Raw genomic sequence first — 27,234 nt, forward strand, 5'->3', positions numbered from 1 at the left:
GGGTTTTACATGGTTTATGGTTGTTGTTAGGGTTTATGCAGGGTTTTAGATAGTTTTATGTATTCATCTTAATATGTACACCCCTTGGAGAGTTTTAATGGTTTTAACCAGTTAGTGAGACAGTATTTAAAGCACCTGTTTCATCACTTGCGGGGTGGCTGCTGGAGAAGACACGTTGCGACACCAACCTATCTTGCATTTTATAAATTCAATTAAATTTTATTTATATAGCGCCAATTCATGAAACATGTCATCTCAAGGCACTTTACAAAGTCAAATTCAATCATATTATACAGATTGGTCAAAAATTTCCTATATAAGGGAAACCAGTTGATTGCATCAAAGTCCCGACAAGGAGCATTCACTCCTGGAGAAGCGTAGAGATACAGGGAGAGTCGTCTGCATTGTCCATGGCTTTGCTGCAATCCCTCATACTGAGCAAGCATGAAGCGACAGTTGAAAGAAAAACTCCCCTTTAACAGGGAGGAAAACCTCCAGCAGAACCAGAACCAGGCTCAGTGTGAACGGTCATCTGCCTCGACCAACTGGGGGTTAAAGAAGACAGAGCAATGCGGGCATTATAAAAAAGCAATTAAATATTGTGGACCATGACGGTTTCTGTCTCTGCATCCCTCCTTCCACACCCCACGCAGTCCAACCGCTAAAGGCCAGCCATGTGACAAAACCCAACCCTTCAATTGCTGTTTGCCGTGAAAGGTTTCTGAAAGTTGTGTCCTTGAAGGATTTGGCTCAAGAAAGTCATGTTTTCATTTATTAAGTTTTCAGCTAATAGTTCTTTCAGAGATCACCTTGTTTATTGTGTGTTCACACAACACTGTTTTCACTTGAGTTTAGGGCCCTTTAGTTCCTAAATAACAATTATTGGGTCAGTTTAGTTTTTTTGTTTTAAAATGGACGGTACACATTACTTTATATAATCCAATTTATCATGCATCCTCATTTGTGTTGGTGCAGTAGTCCAAGGATTCACATGCCTGTAAGAAAAGGCTTTTTATGGTATCTTCGTGTTAAAACTCCTATGTTTTGTTACTGAAAATTTCTTTTTCAACAGAGGAAAAGACCAAGCAAAGGTTTTTATATTAAAGGGATCATGCAGTGATATTTTGAGTTAGACTTTTCATCCATTATCTTTAAAGTGTGTTTCTTGTGTCTTTCTCATGATTATAATGTTTGTCTTTCCTTGTGTCAAACAGGCCATGCAGTAGTTTATATGTTAGAAATGTATGGCATTAATGTATGCCAGTGAAAGTAAATTATTTCTGTTGTCTCTAAAATTAATCAAATTGATCACAATTCTGTTAAAAAAATCTTTTTTTAAACTTGGATTTTGAAAGTAAGTGAGGGTTCTTATATTACAGCAAAATATTTATAATTATTTGTTACTGACAGTCTTTTTCCTGCTATCCTGATTTGGATCTATACTTCCAGACCTAAAAAAAAGACCCTAAATACAGTTTTATCAACATTAAAGCCCCATTGGTTAAGATTGTCACACTTGGGCACCACCAAGTGGTACGCTAAATTACAATCGATCTAGCTGTGAAGCGTGTAACAACTTACTACAGAAGTTGCAGATTATCATAAATGTGACAATGTAAACATGTCCTCAATGTATTTGGTACCAAGTTACTACTAATGGCTATGGTCATCCTGTGAAATGGATTTTGGCACAGTTGCCAAGTCTGCTTGATTTTTTTCTAAAGTCGCTTGTAAACTCTGTGAGTCACAATTTTTTGGACTTTGTTTCTGAATGTGCAATAACTTATTTGGGGTCTAATATAAGTGACTATAAACATGAGTAAAGACACCCGCTTATGCTGATGTACTACAAACAGTGAATGGGTGATATCCCTCCATGTACTCACATATCTCTCTGTTCGTCTCTCTCCTTGAGAGGGCGAGAGACGAACAAATGAGCCGTCTCTGTCGGGAGGACAGAGTAGTTGCTGCTCTACACTGCCCTGTTTATAACATAAAGCCAAAATAAAATTCACTGTTATATTGAATTAACTTACCTGTCCAGCAGAAAGTCTGCAACCTCCGCATCTGTTTTAAATCCCTGTTGTCTCACAAATGATCTCCTCCAGGTAATAATAGCCGATATAAACTCTATTTTTCTCCCCGTCATTACTCTTTTTTCTTTTCTTGGTTACTTTCTCTTCTCTCTCGCTGGGCAAAGAGTATGGATGGTTCTCCATTTCAACAGAAAATCGCAATCAGAATGATCTACAGTCATCTTTGCTTGTTTATACTCCTCCTCCATCAACAGCAGGTCTTCATATAGGAAACAGATAGGGAAAACCTGTATGGCTGACAAGTTGGCATTCTTCAGCTACTGAAATCAGAAAAAGCAATGCAAATATATATTTTTTAACAATAAACATGGCACCTCCCCTTGGATTCACTCGCACTTATGTATTTATAAACTACTAATTCTGTTATGAGACCACTTTCATTTTTGATGTGAGGTTATTAGACTTTGCCAGAACGTATTTATAAAAGCAATAAAACCAAATTAGTTACACACTGTCCCTTTAAGATGTAAAATTAGGTAAATAACCAATCAGAGATCCAAACCATAACAAATCTAAATACACAACTGTGTCATCTGCATAGAGGTGAGTATGGTCAGAGTTCGGCTTACTTAAACAAACAAAAACATATTTGTATAAAAAAATTACAAGGCAGTTAACTTGTAATAAGAAAAATAGTAAAAAAAAAAACATTTTTGAACATTTTCAGAAATCCTGGTAAGTACTAATTAAAGGACAATAAGCGAAATTTCACCACTAGGTGCTTACAGTAGACCAAAACAAGATGTGTGGCAAGCCACGCCGCCTCATATGCACATATTTGCAAGGATACAAACAAAACAGCGTCACCTTTAGGAGGAAAATGTCTAGCGAAGAAGTAAGTGACGCAACTTTATATTGCTGTTAGCAATAGAGCGTTTCGACCCACTAGACATGCTCTCCGCCGTTTTGCTCTGCCACTGCTCTTAAGATGGCATTTTTTGGGCAGGGAGGGGCTAAGCCCTGAGTGGTAGCTGTTCACATGCACCTACGTGCACATGGAGCCAGCCCTGATTTGTACACAAGAGACTGGAAAACAACACGTAGAGATAGTGTGTGACTTCATACCATATTTCATCTAAAAAGATACCTTTAGTTCTTTACAAAACTATTTTTTTAGTTCCATTTAAAATAGTTCGAATTTTCCTACTGTTCCTTTAAGGTCACTTTGAAATATTAACAAAAAACCTGGCTCTTTGTAGGAATTGCCTACAAATAAGAGATGGCAGGAGACCTTGGAGATATTTTGACAGCACAAAGCTTGTGGTTTTCAGGTTTTGTGGTTGGAACAACAAATATATAAGCGCTACAAATAAATGTTGCTTTTAATGTACTCACCATGCCCAATCAATTTAGACCATTGGTATATTGGTGTTAGCACAAGCAGTTTTTTTAAATAAATTAGTGCAGGTTTTTTCCTCAAGTAAAAAATGTACACTAATTATACATTTTCTTTAAATGATCAATGTGAGATTATCATAATAAACTTCAGATCAAATTCAGCAGGGAGACATTAAGCAAGCGAGCTGTTTGAACCTGTGTGTACTTTAATGAGTGATGCAGCGGACGTAGCGTCCATGTCTCTGGACTATTGACACGGACGTGGAGTGAGAAAACAACGACTGGTTTGGATCAGAGTGGATCACTTGGAGCTTGGCACATACAATGACATATTCAATTTAAGCACATACAACTTACAGACCAAAACACGCATATGGTTTCCTTATAAATCAGCTACAACACACACTTACACGTTAAGAGTTCAACACGGAAACGATGCAGCTGATGTTCCATCTTCCTCTTCATGCTCCAGATATACCGTGAGGAAGCATTCAGACAGAATCCGTTGCAATGCGCAAAGACATAAGGAGGTTCTGTTAGCACGTGAGCATCACCGACACAAACACGCATGCACCGTAGACACTCTACACCTCACATACAAATCACACTTCCGGTGTTTTCTTTTTACAATAAAACCACTCTATATGCAGCCAAAACACTTGTAGACAGCTGTGCAAGAGCATAAGAGATACCCGTGGAACCAAAAGTTTGGTTGTAAGGCATTTTTTTTGTGGTTCCACAGATCTGGAGAAACTGATGTTGCAACCAGCAGGCTGTTTGCACATTGGCCGGACAGTGCCTTGCAAAAGTATTCCTAGCCTACATTTTTTTCACATTTTGCAACTTTAGAACCACAAACTTGAGTGTATTTTAGTAAGATTTACATGACAAACCAACTCAAACTACTGTTAATTTTTCTTCCCCTTGTGAGGTGGAAGAAAAATTAGACATGGTTTTTGACATTTATTCGCTAATAAAAAATGTAGTGTAGTTCAGCCCCCTTCACTCACTACCCCTCAGTAAAATCCAGGGAAACCAAATGCCTTCAGAAACCACACGTGTGTAGTTTAACCTCGTTGTGAATACAGCTGTTCTGTGAAGGCTCTGAAGTTTTAGGCTTCGGCTGCTGGAAGCCATACTGACCACTTTTCCTCACTCTGCTGCTCTTTCCTACTACTCTCCATTTTTTATTACTTGCAATTAACCATTAAATATATGTCCTCTCCCTGTTTTTCCTCCACTCAATCGAAGTTTCACCTGGCTCGATGCTTATTCCTTTAGTTGTGTCACTTTTCTGGAGAGGGGCCTTTGACTATGGCTGCCAAAAACATCAAGCTCTTTCTCTGTGTAGATGATATACTTTGCACAGATGGGGAAGCTTTTTTTCAGCAGGGACAGGGAAGCTTATCGGAATTGAAGGGAAGAGGGATGGAGCTAAATACACACCAATCCTGAAAGGAAACCTTCCAGAGGTTGTGAAAGACTTGCGACTGGGCGGAGGTTCCCGTTGCAACTAGAGGTACAAGAGAATGGTTCGGATCAGGGGTCAGCAACCTTTCCAACTCAGAGAGCCTTTTTAGCCCATGATCCAGCTGAACAAATATGTTTTAAGCACCACAAAAAGCTTCAGGAAATTATTATTATTTTGTTTCTTTTGCTACAGTATCGACTATAAGAAATTTGTTATGATTTTGAAGTAAAGAAAAACTATTTCATGTTTGTTTTTAGGCTCTAAATGAAAGGAAACTTTTACATAAAAAGGAATGAATACATTATCTCCAACGTAACATTAAAATTTTATAGAAAATGTCAAAAAGTATGTAGTTTGCAACCAAAAGATGAGAATAATTATTCATAAAGATAATATTCCTTCCTTTATTAGTGTCATTCTTTCTGGAAATGTTATGCATATATTGCCTGAAAATAGTTAAAGCACGCATTTTTTATTCTCACTACATTTTCAAATATTTCTTAGTTAATTTTTTGTTTTTGGCCAAAGTAACTTAAAGTAACACTATGAAGGCTCTTGAGAGCCACATGCGGCTCAGGAGGCGCAGGTTGAAGACGCTGTAGCAGGTTGATCTAAACTGTAGATCGAAGCATGTTCAGGAGTTACAATGGCCTAGTCAAACTCCAGGGCACAATCCTGTGAGAAATCTGTACCTGAGGGAGCTTGAGCTATATTACCAAGATGAACAGACAAAAATGTCAGCCTCTAGGGGTGTGAAAGGCTTGAAGGTGTAAAATCACTGAAAGCTCGTTCTACAAAGTATTGTCTCAAAGGGGGCTTTTACAGACACTCCTCAGAGTCCGTGTATTCTATTCCTGCTGCTTCACAATTATGCAACACGCTGTGTTGGCACGTCACATAAAATCCTAACACTACTCAGTTTGTGGTTGTAACTCTGCAAAAGGAGAAAAAGTTCAAAGGATATGAATGCCTTTGCGAGCAATTGTATCTCCACTTGAAAACTCTTGGTTTTATTTTAGCACCATGAGGGTCTCTCCTTTGACAGCCATGAGATCTATTCCCTTTGGATATCCACTTTAAACTTAGGGGATACGGAACCGTCAATAAAACATGTTTGTTAGTAGAGGGCAATGCAAACTTAGAAGCACAACATAAAGCAAGGCTTAACATCAGTATTACAGATTATAAAATCTCCATTTCTTTGTTCACCGTTCCATTCCACGATGGCCTCCACGGGCTTTAAGCAGCCAAGGGTAAAAGGACAAACTTCGGCCTTTTTTCTTGTTCTTTACTCAGCGAACTCGCGCACGCAGACACACAGTAAACACATTGGGCTTAACAATGCACAGAAATAAAATAATCTGCAGCCGCTCTGAGCTGGGCTGAAGTAGCCAGTTCCCAGCCATCCAAGGCAAATAAAACATCTGTCAGCAGTCTGAGTTACTGTGGATGTAAGCAGCTGTCTGGTGACAGTAAATTGCACAGATCTAGGAGCAGCACAAAACTCCTGCTTTGAATCTGTTCGTTAGTCTCCTTCAAACCCAGCTTACAGTTGAAGATGTGAGTCAAGGATGTCCTGCGAGTGGTTTCGTTGTGTTTGTGCGTCCGTGAGTAACACTTCACACTAATTTGGATCTCCTGCAACCCGTTTTGTCTTCAGACTTAAACTTGATCCTCAAAGTCTCGTTTTCGCTTCTGCTTTGTCTCAGAGCTCGGTGACTCTTTTGTAAACACATTTTTTTGCACCAACAGCTGTCCCCCGCGTGGCGGCTGGTCGACGTCCTCATTTGTCCGTGGGTCAGAGATGACGGAAGAACCTGTACTTTTCTTATTGCCATGCTGCGGAGGTCACAGGCTGAGAGCAGAGTCATTTCCTGGCGTGAAGGTTCTCCTGGAACTTGCTGCTTGTGTATCGGATGTGGAAGCCCTTCTTGCTGATGGTGTCGTCGCTGTGGAACCGGATCAGCATTGCATCTCCGGGGGAATAAATCTCCTCTCTGGGCTGAAGATGGGAAAACGGAGGACGATCCGTTAAACAGCACAGGTGACTTTTACTAGATGACATTAGCTCAGCAACATACAGTGGAATATGTAAGTACGTATAATGACTGTACTCCCTCTTTATACACTTTCACACAATAATCTATTATTCTGTTATCTACTATTTGTTAAACAAGAAATTAAACCACACTTCAGAGCCTGATTGTGGAAAAGTACCATCATTTTTGGACTATAAGGCGCACCTAAAATCCTTAGATCTTCTCAAAAACCAGATCTACCTCGGTCTAAACAAAATCAGATTGTTCTTGCTGCTGGGAATCAGTTGCATTTTTCAAATCGTTTGAACGCGTCAGATTTTACCACAATTAATCAAAAGACATAAAGAGTTAATGTCAAACTCTTGCAACTTTGCTGCAGAGGTGATGATGTTGGATCAGCAGCAGCTCAGTAGGAGCGGCTCACTTTAAAATGCCTTAGAAATCAATGTCTCCATTTGAATAAAGAGAATTTTTTTCCAAAATAAAATGGTAAATTATTATCAAGTTTTAGCTCTTTAAAAAAAAAAATAATAAAAAAAAAAAAGTCAAACTGAGGCATCAAAGCTTAGTCCAACCAGAAACTTTTGGTTTTGGCTCATATTTTATATTGCATTTGGAGTTGCTGATTAGATCTGATTAACAAATATAAAGGGGAGAACTGAAGAACATTTATTGGTTTACGCATGAATGTCAAACCACATTTTAACCTGCTTTAACCAGAAAAGGAAAGCATCGATCCTGAGATAGGTTGATCTGTCCTGAAAAAAAAATCTGAAATTAAACTCACCCCGGAACCACAGAAGCGGCCTAACCGGTGTGAATTGGCATCATATCCGTTATACAGCTCGATGTAGTCATAGCCACAGTCTGCTTCCTCCTCCACTTCAAAGGTTATGAAGCTGAGCTCGATGCCGTAGCCCTGTTCGGTGGTCAGCAGCCACTCGCAGTCAGTGTGACCTGGGTAATTGTTGTCTCCAAACTGGGAGTGGGAGTAAAGGTTTTTGTGACGCGCTTCTGCTTTCAGACGACCTCCACACTCTAAAAGAGAAAAAGACAAAGGGAAACGTAACCAGGATTTGCAAATCTGGATAGTTTTTGTGATCTTCTGATGAGGTGAACTCCCTTTGAGATCGATTCACTCAAATACCTACTTTAATAAACCACTAGAGGGAGCTATTGTTCCTTAGAGCTGATCATTACCTAGTTCCTGTGACTGATGCTCTGAACAAACTCATGCAGTGATTCACCTGAAAGTATATTTCTGACAAATATACAGGTAGTATTCCTACCTGTGGAATGCGTAGCTTGGAACCCTTTGCGTTGCACCGATGCGTCTGAAATGAAGCGCAGGTACATCTTGTTCCCAGTGGAGATCAGAGGCTCCGGGATCTTGCTGCCACACAGGCGGCCCAAGATGGCCGCTGCATCACTGTCCCCGTCAAAGGCCTCCAGATGGTCATAAGCACATTCCTGATGCTGCTCAATCTCAAACTCACTAAAGGCCTGCAGAGATCAGCAGAGAACGGTCAGTGAGAGAACCTCTGCCGGTTCGTAAATAGACAAAGTTCATTGGACTTGCAACATTTTTAAGCATTTTCAATGCCAAGGATTTCTTTGAATCTGGAGGCAACTTAAGAGGTAGGACAGGTTTGATTTACCCTGACAAAAATGAAAGTGTATGGTAAATTATTGCATCTGATGGAGGCTTCTGCAGATACGAGACAAGCTTCAGTGTTAATGGATCAACTTCATTTGACGCAACAATTTTTGGTGACTCTACCCACCTCTTATCATTTATGTGTTGATACTTTGTGGAGAAAAAGTAATAGACTTAATAGAGACTTACTAAGTGTGTCTGCTTTCACGGATTTACTAGATTTATTGGGTCAAATATGGAGGAGCAAGAAAAAAGTTTCTTTTTCTACTTTTTGACCTTTAAAAACCTGCAGAGAAGTTGCTTCTCTTGTTCCACTTATAAAATGACTACAAAACAGGAGTGTTTTAATAAGGATTTCATTACATTTCTACATCAATATGTTTAAAACTAGAAGTTCTTTAAAAATGCATCCAATGTCAACAACCTAAGGATCTTAAAACACTGAGGTTGACTTGCAATTGTAGCTTCAATTCAGCTGATAAAGGGTTAATTCCCTTCCTTCACTGTTGAATCTGAGTCAGATACGAAATTATGCATTGGTTTCTTTCACCTTAATTGCAAGCCTGGAAAGCCTTTAAAGGTTTTACCTGGTGAGCTGTTGTAAAACTATTTTTTCGGGACACCCACCAAATAAAAAAAAAAGTTAATCGTTTTCAGAAAAGACGGTTGAGTGTGAAGTGGCCGGGATGAAGGTCAGCTCCTCTGAGTCTGAAGCCATTGCCCCCCTGCCCAGTTGGGGGTCAGTTTCTGCCTCAAAGCAGCGGAGTTTAAGTATCTTGGTGATGGTAGGATGGAGCAGGAGACAGATGGATTGTGGTTTCTGCTCAGGTCCGTTGTGGTGAAGAAAGAGCTGAGCCAGAAAGCAACGCTCTCGATTTACCAGTCCGTCTACGTTCCGACCCTCATCTATGGTCATGAAGTCTGGATCAGGACCGAAAGAACGAGATCCCGGATACAGGCAGGAGAAATGAGCTTCCTCCAGAGGGCAGCCGGGCCTCAGCCTTAGAGATAGGGGGAGGAGCTCAAAGTAGAGCTGCTGTTCCTCCGCATCGAAAGGAGCCAGCTAAGGTGGTTTGGACATCTGATCAGGAGCGCCTCCCATTGGAGATTTTCTGGTCGTGTCCCAGTAGGAGGAGACTCTGGGGGAGATCCTGAACTCAGTGGAGGGACTACATATCTCTTTTGGCCTGAGATTGCATCGGGATCCCCTAGAACAGTGGTTTTCAATAGGTGAGGCATGCGTCCCCTGGGAGGCGCCAAAGAGTCACAGGGGCTCATTTGTGCCTTCTGTTTGAGCGGGCAGGAACTAATCTGAGCGCGCAGTGAGACAACTCTTAACGCTCAAACCCGGTCTGGCGCGTGCTCAATTTTGATAAACTCTTCTCAAACCACAGTCCTCGCGGTCAGTTCCGACTTTGCTTTGCTCGACCTGCTCATTCAACGCTCAACATCAGCTCTGCGCTCGCGACTTCAAAAACTGTCCACTCCACCAGCCAATCACAGACAGGTTTTTTTTCCCCCATCCAATCAGAGTATGGCTTGCAAATACTGCAGTCAGATGGATTAAATCAAAATTCTGCAGGTTTTGGCAGAAATTACCAACAACGGTGGGATTTAAGAAAAACAAAAGAAAAACAAATAAAAAGTTTTATATTTTAGCCTAAAATATTTAGACTAAAAAATGTTTTTGTCTCTTTTCTTTCCAGCTTTTGGGAGGTGATGCAAAAGTTTCTTCTGATCATAATCATCATCATTGTCATCATTATTTAAAGAGCACTTTAACACAAGGTAAAACAAAGGGCCAAACGTCAGAAATACATCAGATAAGAGATAACATCTAATAAAATGCTTGTTTGTTAAAATAGCAATAGTTTTAAAATGTGTATAATTAACCTAAAAAGTAAATCGGAATATGAAATAATGATTTTTTTCCTGGTCTGACCCAATATAATTCACTCCCTGATAATAATACAGCAAAATGTACACTCCTTTTTTGTACTTTTAAACATTTGTGACCAAATATTCAGAAAATGTGAAAAAACATGCAGTTGTGTCAGCTGTCGCCAATCACATAAAATATTCCCAGTTACATAAGCAGTGACGGCAGATTATACAAATTAAATGGCACTGGATGGCGATTGGGATGTGCTGCGTAAAGGCTTGCATGTGGCTGCGGCATGGCAGCAAAGTAAGGAAGTCCTGATATCTAGCTGAACTACAGGGTGATCTATGTATGCATGTAGATGCATACAGGATAGGCTTTGTAGTGTTGCTACACTAAAATATAAATGCAATTAAAGAGGATTAGCTGAAGCACACTGCAAAAAAAATTACCATGTGAATCTGATGCGTTCTATAACATCTATAACACATGATGTTATAGAACGCTCATTCAGTTCTGCAGAACATCCACTTTCCCTTTCTGTTTAGCTTAAAGTGATCCCGCAGTTTTTAACCCTTTCTGTAATTTCTTCGCCTGTTTAAAGTATTACCACACCCTTATGGTTTGAACCGATAATACTCCTACGTGTAATTATTTCATGCTTAGCGAATCAAGTGCATAAATAAAGCTAAAAGCAGGAGCAACAGTTGCAAAAATGGAGTAGATTGCAAAGTTTTGTAAATTCCCTCCAGATTATGTTACCGATGTGCATGGGTATATGGTCTACTTCTAACAACTTTAGACCAGAATAATGAAGTAAAATGCTTTATTTTACTTCTACAAAGGCAGAGGGCTGTGTCTAAAACAAAACCGTCAACCTTTGCATCTGGTTAATAAGCTTTGGTAAACTGGTTCAGCGGTTTCCTTTTAATCTTGCAAACCAACAAGCAAACAAAACCAGTGATCATTTATTTTCACTTTGACTCCAGCTTTGGTGTAAGATAAAAAGGATTAATCTTGAACAAAAGCAGCATCGCATTCTAATCAGGGTCTGTTTATGTATTTAAAGCTACAGACACTTCATCACGTGTAGGCTGCCGTGTGCACTTAGCCTTTAACATTCCAGTTTGCATTAAACCTAACCAAAAGATTTCTGCCATCTGTCTGAACTAATTAGCCATCCCAGACACTCATACCCCCTCCTCTGCGTTCTCCGCCTCTCCTTTTGAACATGCTTTGTAACCTGGAGCTGTCCAACCTTGATGTTTTTTTTGTTGTTGTTTTTTTACCTATTGCAGATGTCAAACTATTTTCTCTTCAAAAGGAACAAAAAACACAAAAGTATAATTTTCTGTTGTTCAGTGAAAGCCGAATTCAGGACCAAATATCTAGTCCACCTCAAGCCTAACGGCGGCTAATAAGACTGAGGGAATTTATTAATTAAGCCATGTAAATGTGCACCAGAAGAGTAGAGACAGACCCTTCCTGTGAGTGTGTGCGTTCCTGTACTTGCAGCTGAGTGAGAATATTTTTTGCTCATTTTACTAATAAAGTGAGGACTTTGATGTAAAGTGAGGACCTTTTCTGGTTCTCACTTTTTTTTGGGGGGGGGGTGAGGCTAGGGGTTAGGTTTGGCACTAAGGTGTCCATTATGTTTAGGTTAGGATTAGGGTTAGGTAAATACTGGTATGGATTGGGGTTAGGCCGTGGAACGGGTTGAACATGAATGGAAGTCAAGGCACGGTCCCCACTTTGTATTCAAACAAGGTGTGTGTGTGTGTGTGTGTGTGTTTGTGTGTATACTAGGACACAGATGGCCTCTGCCCAAGGCCCCTTGCTAGCACATGCACACACGATCACAGTTAACCCAAATATCTGAACGTGTGCTCGCTCCCCCATTCACATTTGGGTCTCTTGAAAAGAGCAAGAACAAAGAAATCAAGAGGGGTAGAAAAAAAATGAGAAGAGACGCCTTTAGGCTTCTACATCCTGCATGACTCTGAAGACAGAAAGACGAGTTGTTGCAAGGAAGGCTGTCGCTGCGGTTGCACACTTACTATCTTGACTCTGTGTCCCGGCGTGGCAGTGATGTCCCAGGTGCACTCCTTACGGCTGGGATACTTGTCAGGCCAGTTAGGGCTGCTCAGGGTCCCGCTGGGGCTGTGGATCTTATGCTCGCACTCAGCTGGACACACAGACACACGAGAGCACACACACATAGGAAGGAAGTTAAAATTGTGGCTGTACAGGAAAAGGTCAGAGGAAATGGAAAGGGAACCAAAGGAGAGAGAAAGGATTTCAAAGAAGAACATCCTGGTCACAAGTTCAGGGTGAATTTTGCAAGGAAGCATGTACACATGTGCTGTGCAAGCTAGACGCTGCTGCAAGACTGTTGCACAAAACATAGTTGATTCGCATATCTTCAGTTCAAATCAAAATCAAAGAAGTTGATGAAAAATGAGAAAATCGTCAGTTTGTTGTTTCTTCTACTTTATCAAAGAACTGGGTTTAAAACAGAAACAAGCCTTTTATCACGATGCATTGACCAGTGAAATTGTGCTGTAAATAAATCAGCAAAACTATTTAATTCAATTCATTTGTTACTTCAAGGCTGGACTATTGTAATTCTTTACTATCAGGAAGTCCACAAAATGCAGTTCGAAGTCTTCAGCTGATCCAAAATGCTGCAGCAAGAGTTCTGATGAAAATCAACAAGAGGGATCATATTTCTCCAATTTTAGCTTCCCTTCATTGGCTTCCTGTTAAATCAAGAATAGAATTTAAAATTCTTCTTCTAACGTATAAAGCCCTTAATAATCAAACTCCATCATATAACAGAGCTCTGATTACCCCGTATATTCCTAACAGAGCACTTCGCTCTCAGACAGCAGGTCTGCTGGTGGTTCCTAGAGTCTCTAAAAGTAGAATGGGAGGCAGATCCTTTAGCTATCAGGCTCCTCTCCTGTGGAACCAACTCCCAGTTTTAGTCCGTGAGGCAGACACCCCGTCTACTTTTAAGACTAATCTTAAAACTTTCCTTTTTGACAAAGCTTATAGTTAGAGTGGCTCATGTTACCCTGAGCTATCTCTATAGTTATGCTGCTATAGGCTTAGGCTGCTGGAGGACATCAGGACTGAACTGCGTATCATATGAATGTGTGCACAACTTTTAGTTTTCCTAAAAGGGTGAGAATACATGACAAACAGCAACAATTCTCCTTCCTTCCAGCATGGGATTAAAAGAAATAATGTACAAGTACTGCAAGTCTAATTCTGCCTCGCCTATTCAAAGCAATGGGTCAGAAAAGAAAGAAAATCTCCTGATCCCATTGTTCAGGAAGCTTAACTCATTTGTTACGTCATGTACTCTTACTTAGCAGTCCACTTTTGGTGCTGACACCACTTGCTTCTTTTGTGGGAGTTTATCCCAGAAATGTTCCAGAAATGTCACATAGTCATCACATGCTGCTATCGTGCAACACATGAGCCTCAGAAAAGCCGCTGACAATCCAACACTGCAGTGTGTTGGAGGCTGTCACCCTCTTAGTGGTTTGAACTGAAATGGTTACTTTAAAGGTTTAACTCTGTTAAAAACAGTGTCACAGACGGCCACCTTGATCACACGTGGCAAATCTGAGCCTCCCTAGTGAGGTAGATGAATGCAACAGCTTTATTTAAGGCCTAAGAAAAGATTAAGATATATTTCACATTTCTGCTCATGATAAAATGGTTTGAAAGTGATGAGTACATTTATCGTGTTCAACCTGAACCAGAGGTCTACGACCTGCATTTCTGAGGCTGCTCATGGCTCTTAAGGTTCATAAAATTATTTTCTAGTAGTTTTCTGGGTTTTTGTGAGATCTTCAACCATTACTCACAACAGAACAAGAATAATGGCTCTTTTTCATTAGTACCTACTCTGCTCTACTCGGCTCTAACCATCTCCACAGGGTCGTTTTAGGTCACTCATCATTACAATGGCGTACTACCTCAATGTGGGTCGGTCGCCGAAGCAACGTGTTCTGAAAAGTAACGTGATACGATTTGTATGTGATAAACCATTGCCGAGCTACCGCTGTACTTTCTAAACAACACCATGCACCAAAATGTCGGCACCTCGTTTTTGGACAATTCGTTGATTTTAGTTTTGCCATCTTCCTTAAAGCTTGAAATGAACTCAGTTGCTGTTGCATGTTTTTAAAAATGGTGGCTTTGATTATTGCAAATGAGACACTCCCATGATTCAACCAGTGACCAATGCCTAGCTGTGATTAGAAGTCTTCTGACAAAGCATTTACAGCTCAACTCAGTTGGTTTGGTACCCCGGCCAAAAAGATACCTAAAAAAACTGGTACCAAGTAGCAGTACCTAATGGAAAAGCCTGGGAACCGAGTTGAGTTGATTCAAGCCCGTTGACTTGAGGCAAGTAGATACTAAGGCTGGGTATCATCTAGGAAAGGGGTGTCAAGCTCATTTTGGTTTAGGGGCCGCATACAGCTTAATCTGATCTCAAGAGGGCCACACGAGTAAACTCATTGCAAGATTAAATAGAACTAATAAAAGTGAACTTGTTGTTGATTTTTATATTAAATGAATTTCACTTTTACACAATATATTATGAATAACCTCAGCGTTTTTAAGAAAAGTATGTGCAATTTCAACAATACTTTTACTCAGTTAAACATTTACTTGTGGATTATGCAGAAAAACTGATCACAGTGATTATACAATGTTGAAAAACATTTATTCACATTTTTGGAACTTAAAAACACTGTCCTACATGACAAAATACTTCAAACAAACAAAAAAATTAAGAAATTATTTAAAATCAATATTCCACATCTGAAGCTCAGTGCTACCATCTGCTGATTAAAACACAGCGCCCCTCGTGGACAATATAGGAACTGCAGATTTTCAATTAAACAAAGTACATGTTTTTTTCAATAATTGTTTTATCATTCTCTTCCTTTAATCTCCTCTTTCTTTCACCCTTTCTTTTTTTATTCTTGTTCTTCCTATGTCATTTGAGATAATCCCCGCATGAATCATAATAAAACTATTCACATTCATAAATCAAGCAGAGCACTATGGCAAAAGCCGTACTGCTCCACTTGTGAAAGTCAAATCTGATGAGCTCTTTTTGGCATCAAGACAACAATTCTTATTGCCATATTGCCAGACAGGACACTGGGAAAAAAAAAAAAAAAAATTTTTTTTTGGAATAATGATAATGCATTTAGCCACCGGGCCGGACTAAATTGTTTGGCGGGCCGGAACCGGCCCACGGGCCGTATGTTTGACACCCCTGATCTAGGATGAGCCGATTCTATACAATTCTCGATACATAGCTCACGATACGATACGATTCTCGATATAACTCAGCATGATTTGATTTGACTCCAATATCGATATTTATTACTTTCAAATTAATGCTCAAAGTCATTCAATCAACAAAAACAGCCAAATATTATATTTATGGTCAATTTATTGAACACTGATATATCAACAGGAAAATAAAATGCATTTGGTTCAATGCATTTAACGTATCAAAGAAGCCACAAATGTGCCCAAACGTCTGATTTTAGAGACAAATGCACTTCTAAAATCCTGTCAGCCATTCTGCAAATTCATCTCACTTGCTTTTCCTTGCTGAGAACAGTAATGGCGCGCTGTAATAACGCCCCCTAGGGTTTGGGAGGTATATCGATATTGAAAGCCAGAATATCGATATTAAATGGTTTTAAATGGACTTTTTTCATTTTTTTTATATAAAATGGACAGTTAAATGCATTCTTCCGTGTAGAAAAAGAAAAGTTAACTGTTTTTCTTTGATTTACAACTTAACAATAGAAATTACATATTTAGATATGCTTGAAACTGTTTTACTTTAAGTAGATCAAATCGATGCCATCTTTTTCTAGAAGATCATTTAGGATTTGCAGCTGCAGACAATTTTACTTAAAGCAGTGCTGTGTAAGTTTCGACCTGAGTATTATCTTAATTAGAGATATATTAAAAGAGTTTTCACGTCAATATACTGTACAGCACTTGTTGCCTATGGATGCTCTGTGCGGGCTGCCCTTCTCAAAACACATGTAACTCTAGACGGTCGAATTTGTTGGTGAATGTTCTAGTTTACGGCAGTCGGAACAACAAAACAACAAAACAAAACAGGTATGACACTTCATCACCTGATCAGATATATTTTTGGTTATCTTATGTGGGCTTTAATCTAAAACCAATGTATCCTTTTGCTTCTGCTTTACAGTTATGTAAAACCTGTGTTGGTCTATCATACATAATCACAAAACATGTTCATTTTTGTGGTTGTAATATGGTAAAATAGGAAAAGGTTCAAATGATAGAAATATTTTTTTCACTGTCCTTACTTTCAGTTAAATAGATAACTAAATTAGGGTGTAACCAGATCCCTGAGCCCATAAAATGTATACATTTAAACTTTAGTCGTCTGTGCCAATACCTTGACACACAAAGGCTGCAGTTGATGTGCGCAACCACAGATTTAAGGCAAATGTGAGCAAAACCTTGTCATGGGAACTTGGATTTGCATGACTCTGCAAGGCCAGAGAGTCACGCTGGTTTAATGAATACATAAACACACGAGTGCAAGCAGAAAGACAGCGCAACATGCATAGTTGTGGAGCTCCCAGATGTTTGAAAGGCGAGTCTCTTTATGAGAAACATGGGGAGCCTGTAGCGAGCTGTTCTTGCTGGTGTTTGTGGATGCGTGCATGTGCAAAAGTTGAACCTCACGGAGCTCTGACATTTCAATTACTGTGGAAATGTTGGAAACGTTGGTCAGATTAAAAATGCAGGTGTTAATAAACCCAACTCAACCCCAAATCTAACCCGATACAAGCTCTGGGTCTCAAGTTCTTTGGAGAATTTAAGGGCACGTTTGGGACACATGAACCCAGGCACGGTGACTGGGAAGCAATTGTTTGAGAAAGTGCAGATGCTCTCAGGTGCTCTGGCACGCGTTCAAAGTAATACTAGTCGTAAATTCTTCACCCAAAGTTACAGGTTTGAATAAAGATGTCCTTGTGGAGGGAGACATCTGAGACAAGTCCAAATTAAATCTGAAGTCCTTGGAGGCAGGCTGTTCGTCCGGCATTAAAGCTCTGAATTAATTTAACAGAATCACAGTAAAGAGTAACGCTAAGTGATTCAATAAAAAGCACCTGGACTGGCTTTCTTGCTTCTCTGGAACCACTTAGAAATATCCTTCTTATGGATCACTGTGGGGCTGCCTGTCGTTGCAGTGACCAGCACTTTTGTCTTCCAGCAACAAGGTCCCGAGTTTGAATGTGAGCCTGGGCAGTACATGGATCCAGAGCAGATCAGGTTCTTGTTAATACAAGAACTTGGTTTCCCGGATTAAAGATGAATAATACATTAGGAGTTTCTTTAGCACTGCTGCCTTTTTTAGCAAGGTTTGACGTTACCTGGCTCTCTCGGCATGGAGTTTGCATGTTTTCCCCGTGGAAAAAACAGGACTGTTAATTGGTCTCTCTAAATTGCTCTTAGTTGTGAGCATTGTTTTTCCTGTGTATCGCTGTCTTGTCCTGCAATAGACTGTTTATTTGTCCAAGGTGTATCCCCACTCCCTGCAACCTTTTTTAGGCAATGCATTGACGAAATATTTTCAATCTGAAAACAGGGTTCTGGATTTGTAGTACTAGATCACTTCTACCTGTTCATTCATCAAGGATTGCAACACAACAATAAACTCTGCTTAAAAATAAATCCATCCACAGTCATTTGCTTGTTGCTACATTTTTAGGTCTGGTCAGTCCAGTCAAAAAAAACAACAAAAAAAAAACATAAAAAAACTAATGTGTGGTATGCTGTAAGCAAGAGACTGGAGAACAACACAGAGAGATGGTGTGTGACGTCTAACTTTAGTCCATCTAAAAAGATACCGTTAGTTCTTCACAAAAAATGTTTTGGTTTTTTCTATCTAAAATAATGACATTTTGCTTATTGCTCCTTTAAATTACCACATGAACATTTGCTAATTATCCTTCAGTCTTTTAAAGTTTATTAATAGGTATTATTTAATTGCTTAATAATTAATTCACCATCCATAAATCTGCTAAATGTTCAAGCCACAACTAACATAAACAGGCTGCTTTGAGTCATTGACAGCCCATAATATTTCATGGCTAATAATAAAGCGCAATCTTTCAATGCTTTTTATTTTTTTCCAGTAAAACATGCATGGCAGCTGCAGTCTGTAGCTCACATGCCTGCTTCCTTTCACTCATCGTTATGTGAGATAAAGATTGGTGCAAAGACTCGAGTCTCAGAGCAGGAGTCCAAGTCTCTGAAACTTGTTTCACCATCACTGGTAAATGCAACATTTAGTGTAAAAGCAGTTTGAGTGATTGCTATGACTAGAAAAGCACTAGTTCTTACCTAATTTACAAAGAACAAATGTTAAAACAAAAGAGGGGACCATTAATAGTATAAATGTGTCAAAAAATCAAAATTGACCCAATACATATTATAAACCGCCAATGTCCAACGAGACAAACTATCTAAGGCAGAGAGACTAGTTAGTCTAATACTTAATAACGTAGCATTCAATTGAAATATCACAAAGTGATTTAAAAAATTCCTGTAAGGTAGATTCTCGGGTCAGATATGATGAACATTTACTGTAGCACACAGAGATGACTGGGAGTGTGAGCCCTCAGTTGGAAAATATCAGGTTTTCAGGACTGAGCACGTGATGTCAGCATGAATGAGTTGACAACATGCGCGTGCACGCTGGTGGTTTTAAGCCAGTGTGTCTAAATGTGAGTGCAAGTGGAACCCACCTTCTTTACAGTCATGTTTGTTCTCATGCAGCACAAAGCCGTGTCGACACTGACAAACGTACGAGCCCACCGTGTTGATGCACTCGTGCTGGCAGCCGCCGTTGTCCTTGCTGCATTCATCTTTGTCTGTGAGAGACACACATGCAGCACATCACTTACGTGGAAACAACAGAGAAGAAGTGGAGGGGTGGGGTGGGGGGTGGGAGGAGAAAGAAAGAGAGCATAGGGCGACGGAAACGTCCCCGAAGGACGAGGGGAAAAAAATCAAAGCAAGCAGGTCAAGTGAAAGCACTGCAAAAAGGGAACTAAAAGTAGGTAAAATCCTCTTGAAATTAGTGTATTTTTCTTTGATTTGAGCTGGTAAATCAGACTATTTGCCAATGGAATAAGATTTTTGTACTTAAAATAAAAACAATTCATCTCTATCATCTTATTTCAAGTGCAGTTTAGCTAATTATCTTATTTTAGGGTTAGAAATTCTCATTCCATTGGCAAATAATCTTATTTAGCTGCTCAAATCAAGGAAAAAGATACAAATTTTAAGTAGATTTTACTTTCTTTTAGTTCCCTTTTTGCAGTGAGGGACGAGGACGACAGCAGTGAACTCATTAACAGAACATTATTCGGCGTCAAGCTTAGCTTTTCAACATAAAGCATAAAGTTAAAGCTAAAAAGGGACTGACAAAAAAATAACATCCCAGCTTTAAACATTTTATGCAGGCAAAAATGTTGCCAAAGCAACATCTAAAACTTTGTAAAATGCAGAGCTCAGAAGAAAAAGCAGTAGAGAAGTTGGCCCTGCAAGGTGTTGTTTGACATGTGTGTGACTTGTAAGCCAGGCTCTCTGGTGAACCTTTTCAGCACAGATGAACTAAAATGGCGACTTGTTAGAATATCATATTACTGCCATGAATTTTGTGAACGTCCAGAGGTCCTTTAATTCTGAAACTGGCCACTTCCCCAGTTATAAGAGGCCAGGCAACACATATGGAACCAGGTTATTTTAGTTTACAGCCTCCAAGAAAAGCGCTTTAGCAGGTTTTACAGTTGAGCTGTGCAAGTTAGAGGATACATTTAATTTTTTTCATGGCCTCATTCTGTTTAACATCACAAATAAACAGGTATTGTAACGATACCTGTACAGTTTTGTGTTCATATTTTTTATCCCATACCATAACATACACATCTCATGACATAACATAGATGGTGTTAGCCTCATTTTTAAGTACACAATTTAAAATCTTCTGTATTTTCTCAGATTACCATCCATTTATCAGCCTCCCGGTGAACTGCTAAATATATCGTGATATTGATTTTAGGCCATATCGTATAGTATAATTTCAGTTTTTCTACAAACGCCTCAGAGGTTTGTTAGAAAACATTAGTGAACAAACATTATCATGAAGACCGAGGAGCACAACAAACAGGTCAGGGAGAACGTTGTGGAGAAGTTTAAAGCGGAGTTAGGTTACAGAACCAATATCCTAAGCTTTGGACATCTCACAAAGCTCTGTTCAAAATGGAGAAAAGCTCAGCTGCAACACATGGTTTTCTAGCTAAACTGAACGTGCGGACAAGGAGAGCATTTATCAGAGAGACAACCAAAGAGAAACAAAGATCCTCCTGGAAGAATCATTTGACAACACATGTGATCTACACACATGTGGTTTGGATGCAAGAGTGAAGAAGAAAGTGTTGAAAGAAAGCTATTTATTTATTTATTTATCCTTTATTTAACCAGGTAATACCCATTGAGATTAAAAATCTCTTTTGCAAGGGAGACCTGGCTATAAAAAGTCCTGATAGATCTATCTATCTATCTATCTATCTATCTATCTATCTATCTATCTATCTATCTATCTATCTATCTATCTATCTATCTATCTATCTATATATATATAATGTAGCAGGTATACTAAATTTCAACTATAATATTCTTTAATTTTTTGACTGGTCCCTATTTTTAAATAGGGACCAGAAACTCCAACACAATCAGAAAGCTTCGTCTCTCTCTCCTCGGTCCTGATCTTCCTCTCATCCCTTAATTTGCGGCCACGCCGGGCCGCCTCTGGGTGGCTGGCTTATGACAAAGCCTTTTAGAGGAGCAGAGCTCTGCAGCGGCGGAGCAGATGACAGGGTGGAGGTGAAAGGAGCAGGGGCAAGTTGTGGGGCTGCCATGTTGAGAGATGCACAGACGGAATAGGTGAAGACTGGCCGGTGAATGAGCAGGATAACACGACGATTAAAATAAGGAGAGTGTTGTGATGTGTTTGTGCCTAGGAGCAAGATTCCCTACAAAGAGATGTAAGATTAGACACAGATGATGAGTCTCACCTCAACACAGCCAGATCTGATTTTAATGAAACCACTAAATCCTCGTCTGTGTGTGTGTGTGTGTGTGTGTGTGTGTGTGTGTGTGTGTCTGATGTGGTATTACGGTGCTATTGTGGGCTCAGTCTCACCCTACCACTGGCTAAGAGGCTTTGCAGCCGATGCTGCACAGTGTTCATTGTAGCCGTCTTCAGGTCAAGCACAAAATGTCCACATACACACAAAAGCGCACGCATGCACACGTGGATTAGTAGTATTTGGGAGGCCAAACTCTTGGCCTTTTGCCAAACTAAAACCTATCCCTGGAAGGTGCAAATGAGCTTGCATTATCTGTGCATGAGGAACTTCTCCACAGCACCAGGCTCCACCAAGAGGCAAATGCTAGAGGCTCTGCAGGCAGTTGAATTTTCTACAAGTTCATGTGCGAGAGGGTAAACACCAACATCATTATTCTTGGTGCTCACACATTGCCGCCCTGAGACTCCCACAGCTTGATTACTGAAAACATATAAAGTTTCATCTTAAATTAAGGTTGTCCACATGGATTCTTGTGACCTACCACAAAATCCTGACTGTTGCACTAACTAGGGCGGCATATTAGGAGAACATGATGGCGACATTGGTTATAATTAACCTTCATTTTCCATACTACCCGCTGTCTTCACCATCTCTCCCCCACTTGATCTTGGTCAACAAAACCTACATCAGATGTTGAATCAACAGATGATAGGAATCCGAGCAAATTGCCAAATGTATTTCTAGAATAATTCGGTGTTTAGCCCTGTTACTCTTGTAGACATCATTACTAGCTAAGCTTTTACTACAACTAAGTGGATGTGCTCTCTTTCATCCTTTTGACTTGGAAACTGGCTTAAAGTTTATCTGCTTAGCTGTGTTTTTTTTTCCCTAGAGAAAGCCACTACTACTGGCATTATCCTTTTAAATCAAATCAGTTTATTTATGTAGCGCCAATTTACAGCACACGTCATCTCTAGGCACAATTTAGAGTCGATTCAATCAAGTCATACAGACAGATTGGTTAAAAAGTGTTCTGTCTAAGAAAACACAGCAGATGGCATCGAGTCACTGACTTGTAGCATTCACTCCTCCTGAAAGAGTGCATACTTTTCTCTTGCATAGACAGTAATCCTGGTTCAGTGCTTCTCTGGTCTTGTTGTGTCCATGCTCTGTCTTCTCAAACTTTGTTACTGTTAAATGGGAGCTTTCATCTCTACTGTCGCTACATGCATGCCGGGTATTTCTGTCAGCGTCACAATGTGGGTAACATTAGCATTATCAGGGTGGTTTGTCCTGTTTAAACCTCAGACATTTACTTTTGGTGCACCATGATGAGACCCAAAGAGGCCTTCAGGAAGAAGACTGTAGCATGTTATGAATCTGGCAAATAATTTGAAGACGTCCCTAAAGAATTTACTGTTGGTTAATCCAATGTATGGAAGACAGTCTACAATCGTTCAGAAGAGCTCCCAACATGTCTTGGTCTGGCCTGACCGTGTTAATTGGCAGAATGGTTTCATGCTGACAACATGTCAGTAGCATACACTGCAAAAACGGAAGCAAAAATAAGTAATATTTTCTTAAAATGAATGTACCTGTCCTTGATTTGGGCAGGTAAATAAGACTATCTGCCAATGGAATAAGATTTTTGCACTTAGAAATAGGAACAACTCATCTCCATCATCTTATTTCAAGTGCAGGATATCTAATTATCTTATTTTAGGGGTCAAAATACTCATTCCATTGGCAGATCATATTATTTAACTGCTCAAATCTAGGACAAAAACACACATTTTAAGAACATTTTACTTATTATTAGATCCGTTTTTGCAGTGAAGTAAACAGAGTTGATTGGCATTCAGTAGAATAGATAAGAAATTGGATCTGGGAAGGAGAATGGATTATTCAGTGATCCATTCCCTCGTTTAATCTAACAGACCTGAGCCAATCGGAGATCCCGATTGTAAGGTCATGTTACCTCTGACCTTTGAAGACGTTGAGGGCTTGCTGCCGACGCCACGGCTACGAGTGGCAGAACGGCCGTGCTTTATGTCCCGGCAGGACTCAAACACAAACATGCGCTCCTGACAGCGTCTCTGCCTGTCTGAGGGGAGAGAGGGCAGGGTGGGTGCAGGAGGCTGCAGGCTGGGAGGAGGCTCAGGAGACGCAGCGCTACAGGCATGCACAAGAGCCTTTTACACACACAGAAACACATGGCTATGTCTCCAAATACCAAAACTTTCAAACCTCCAGAAAACACACAGCAGAGGACAGAATGTAAATTTCCTAGAGTAGCTTTTCTGTGACTATTGAACTTCTTTTTTTAGAAACAATTGCAGCTGTGCTGAAGGATATTTCAGTTAATAGGAAATTAAACAGGAATTGCATTTTTATTCCGTTATTGACAATGCAAACTGTAATCTGTACTAGAATTAATAAAATTACAAGGACCTGAACATTAAGTCCAAAGGGACTTGAAAATGCTAAAAGCCATTTTTGTGTTAGGATTAGAAAAGTTGAGCATCACCTTTGCATGCACTATAATGTAATCCATTCCTTTGTTTATTTCTGCTTTTTAATTGAAAGGCTTTTAAAGCTTTTCTATGGTTTCTGCAAATTGTTTTCAATACATTTTTGTAGGACTGGTTTTCCTTCTAAGTGATAAGCCAGTTAACTCGACTCATGTGGGCGTCCAAAATGCTCAACAAATAAACCAGTGCAAATTATAATTGATTTAAGGGTAAATATAATATACAGCATGCCTTTTTTCTTTTTGCTACATGAACCTAAGTTAAAACTGATACATTTTTAAATGCAGTGTGGTGTTTTATTATCTTTTGAGTTTTGCCTGACTCATTTCCTATTAGAAAAATAGCTTTGGTCTTAATGGAAAATATAAATCTAACTCTACCAGGGGTATAAAGAGTTTTGGGCATAGCTGTACATGCAAGTTTGTTAATTAAAAGGAATCTTTTACACAAACCTTTTTTTCCCAATTGACTTACAAAATATAACAATTTTAAGCATTTATTTGTAGACAATGATAAATAAAACAACAAAATATGTGCAGTTTTTGGAATAACACAAACAAAACAAGTTAGTATTAAACAATACAGCTATATTTTTTGTTCAGAAACAACAGAAATCTAATGAAACAACCTTTTAATTACGCCTTCTGTTTGAGACGATCATCTAATGAATACCTCCTTAAAACCGTGGGTTTGAGCTGGATGTCAACAAACGGCGGACTGGAAGGCCTCGTCCATATGTTAATGAAAATAAATATTGGAGTGGTTCCTTAATATATTTCCTTTATGTAAACACAGCAAAGGGTTTGGATTGGTTAATACTTGTGCACACATGGCTAATGAGAAGGATTTTTTTTAGAAACAGGAGCATGATCAGTATAAGTGCTCAAACTTTTTTCAGATTTAAAGTCAAAAGAAGGACCTGATCTGAGCTCAGTTTGACGTTTTGGCAGTTTCCGTGGATTCCAGTGGTGTTAGCCAACAAAACCCACAAATCACTCCGTAACATTATTTCCTGTCTACCATGTCTGTCTGTCAGTTGACTCTGGGTGTTCCCGTTACTCTCTGTTGGCTTACGTTGCATTTATTCAGAGCTCCCTGCCAGTCTTACCTGAAAAGAAGTGAGCTTTGAAGCCTTTCTTGGAAACGGTGTTGTCCGACTTGAACTCAATCCTCATGTTGTTGTATTGAGAGGTGATGACCTCGGGGACTTCTGTGCCGCAGTATTTCCCGTGCAGCTTAGAGTCGGACGAGAGGCCGCTCCGCACCTCAACATAATCGTATTTACAAACCTAAACACACACACAAGGATCGTGTTAGGGTCTTAAATCGCTGATGCAGAATGAAACGTTTGCATGTTGCTAAAAACCCTTCAGCGGGCCGTGCTGCACGCAAACCTGTTGACACGCTCACCTCGTTGCCCTCCAGCTCAAAAGCCTCAAACTGCATGGAGATGCGGTACTGAGTCGGAGCCACCACCTGCCACACACAGTTCTTGTTGGGCGGATATTCTTTAGGCCAACCAGGAGTGCTGATGGTTCCGTTCAGCTTGGACAGAAGACCACCGCAGGCAGCTAAAAAAAACAAACAGATGTAAACAAATTGCAACAAGCAACACGATTATTTTGTATATGAAGAAAACTGAGGGCATGTGTTATAATGTATCCTTGAGTTTCATTCATTTTAGTCCTAATCCTTTATTTACAGAGAAGTATAGAGTAAAAGTTCAATTAAATGAAAGTAAAAGAACATTCCTCTGCAACGTAAATACAACTGAAAGCAGTCAGATTCTGTGAATTCATCCAGTAAAAATGTGTCTTATGTAGGTAAAACGTTGTCAAATTCACCATTATTCACTTTTTGGTTTATATTTTAGGCATCTGTTGTGCAACTTTACAGAGGTGGGTACAGCAGCCAAAAACTGTACTCAAGTAAGAGTAGAACTACTTCAACATATTTTTACTCTAGTAAAAGTAAAAAGTTGTTAGTCAAGAAATTACTCAAGTAAGAGTAAAAAGGTGTTCAGTAAGAACGTTACTCAAGTATTGAGTAATTAATCATAAAGCTAAAGATTTAATATTTGAAGATTATGTAACAAAAACATTAAAAAATGTTATGTGGACAAAAACATATAAGGTTACGTACAAATTCTGGTATTTTAAAGACAAAAGATAAACTAAAGACAAAATAAACGCTTTTCTAAGTATTTTTTTCAACATTAAACTTGAACTTACAGCAGTTAATATATATATACCGTATGTCAGAACAGTGCAAAGTACTTCCAATGACAATATCTCCTGTTTACTGTACATTTATTTGACCCCCAAATGTCTCAATGAGCTCAGCAGATAACACTAAAATAACAAAGGTTGTGTACAAACAAGAAGTCTCACTTTATCATAAACGCCAGGTTTTTGTCGCTGGTGCATTTTTTGGATTAAACAAATATATTCTTCATTCATAAAGTTACACACAGCAGGTATAGTGGCCAGATATTTTACTCAAGTAAGAGTATCGATAATTGAGTAATAATACGACTCAAGTAAAAGTAAAACTTACAGTACAGGAAAACTGCTACTAAAAGCACATTTTGTTTAAAAAGTTACTCAAGTAAAAGTAACTGAGTAAATGTAACTAGTTCCTACCCACCTCTGCAACTTTGCATTATTTGATGAAGAGTTGAAAGCTGCTCTCTCTCTCAACAATCTAAATGTTACTTTCTACCACAAACACCGCACATTCAGAAGTTACAAAGAGATGGAGACAAAGTTCTGGGCTTTCTAATATTTCTAACACGTTTTTCACTGGATGCAAGTGCCATAAGCAAAAATTAGTATTTGCATATTTTCCAGCTAATGTATTTGTTGCACATCCTTAAATGTAAGTAAATTGGATCATAGGGATGACTTTTACCTTGTAGAGCAATCGAAGATACAAACTTCCTTCACTAGGACTTTGTGAATCAGACGTACATGCTAAATCTGGTTTGGAAGCACTGTTTTTTTTCTGGGAACTTTTTTAACCCTCTTGC

At 39.3% G+C, this 27,234-nt stretch overlaps 1 protein-coding gene across 1 annotated transcript in view; it reads right to left on the reverse strand.

Annotated features, from left to right (window-relative positions):
• Positions 1–3,622: 3,622 nt before the first annotated feature.
• Positions 3,623–27,234, reverse strand: part of tll1 (tolloid-like 1) — an 84,824-nt gene continuing 61,212 nt past the window's right edge. The window contains exons 16-22 of the mRNA XM_012869729.3: positions 25,617–25,777; positions 25,315–25,495; positions 19,327–19,452; positions 12,541–12,668; positions 8,234–8,447; positions 7,732–7,982; positions 3,623–6,907 (exon numbers count right to left, since the gene is read on the reverse strand). Of these exons, the coding sequence (XP_012725183.2) occupies positions 6,773–6,907; positions 7,732–7,982; positions 8,234–8,447; positions 12,541–12,668; positions 19,327–19,452; positions 25,315–25,495; positions 25,617–25,777 (1,196 nt within the window). The 3' untranslated portion in view covers positions 3,623–6,772. The remainder of the gene's footprint in view (positions 6,908–7,731; positions 7,983–8,233; positions 8,448–12,540; positions 12,669–19,326; positions 19,453–25,314; positions 25,496–25,616; positions 25,778–27,234) is intronic.

The sequence above is a fragment of the Fundulus heteroclitus genome, chromosome 5 (genome assembly GCF_011125445.2).
Source record: "Fundulus heteroclitus isolate FHET01 chromosome 5, MU-UCD_Fhet_4.1, whole genome shotgun sequence".
NCBI classification, from domain to species: Eukaryota; Metazoa; Chordata; class Actinopteri; order Cyprinodontiformes; family Fundulidae; genus Fundulus; species Fundulus heteroclitus.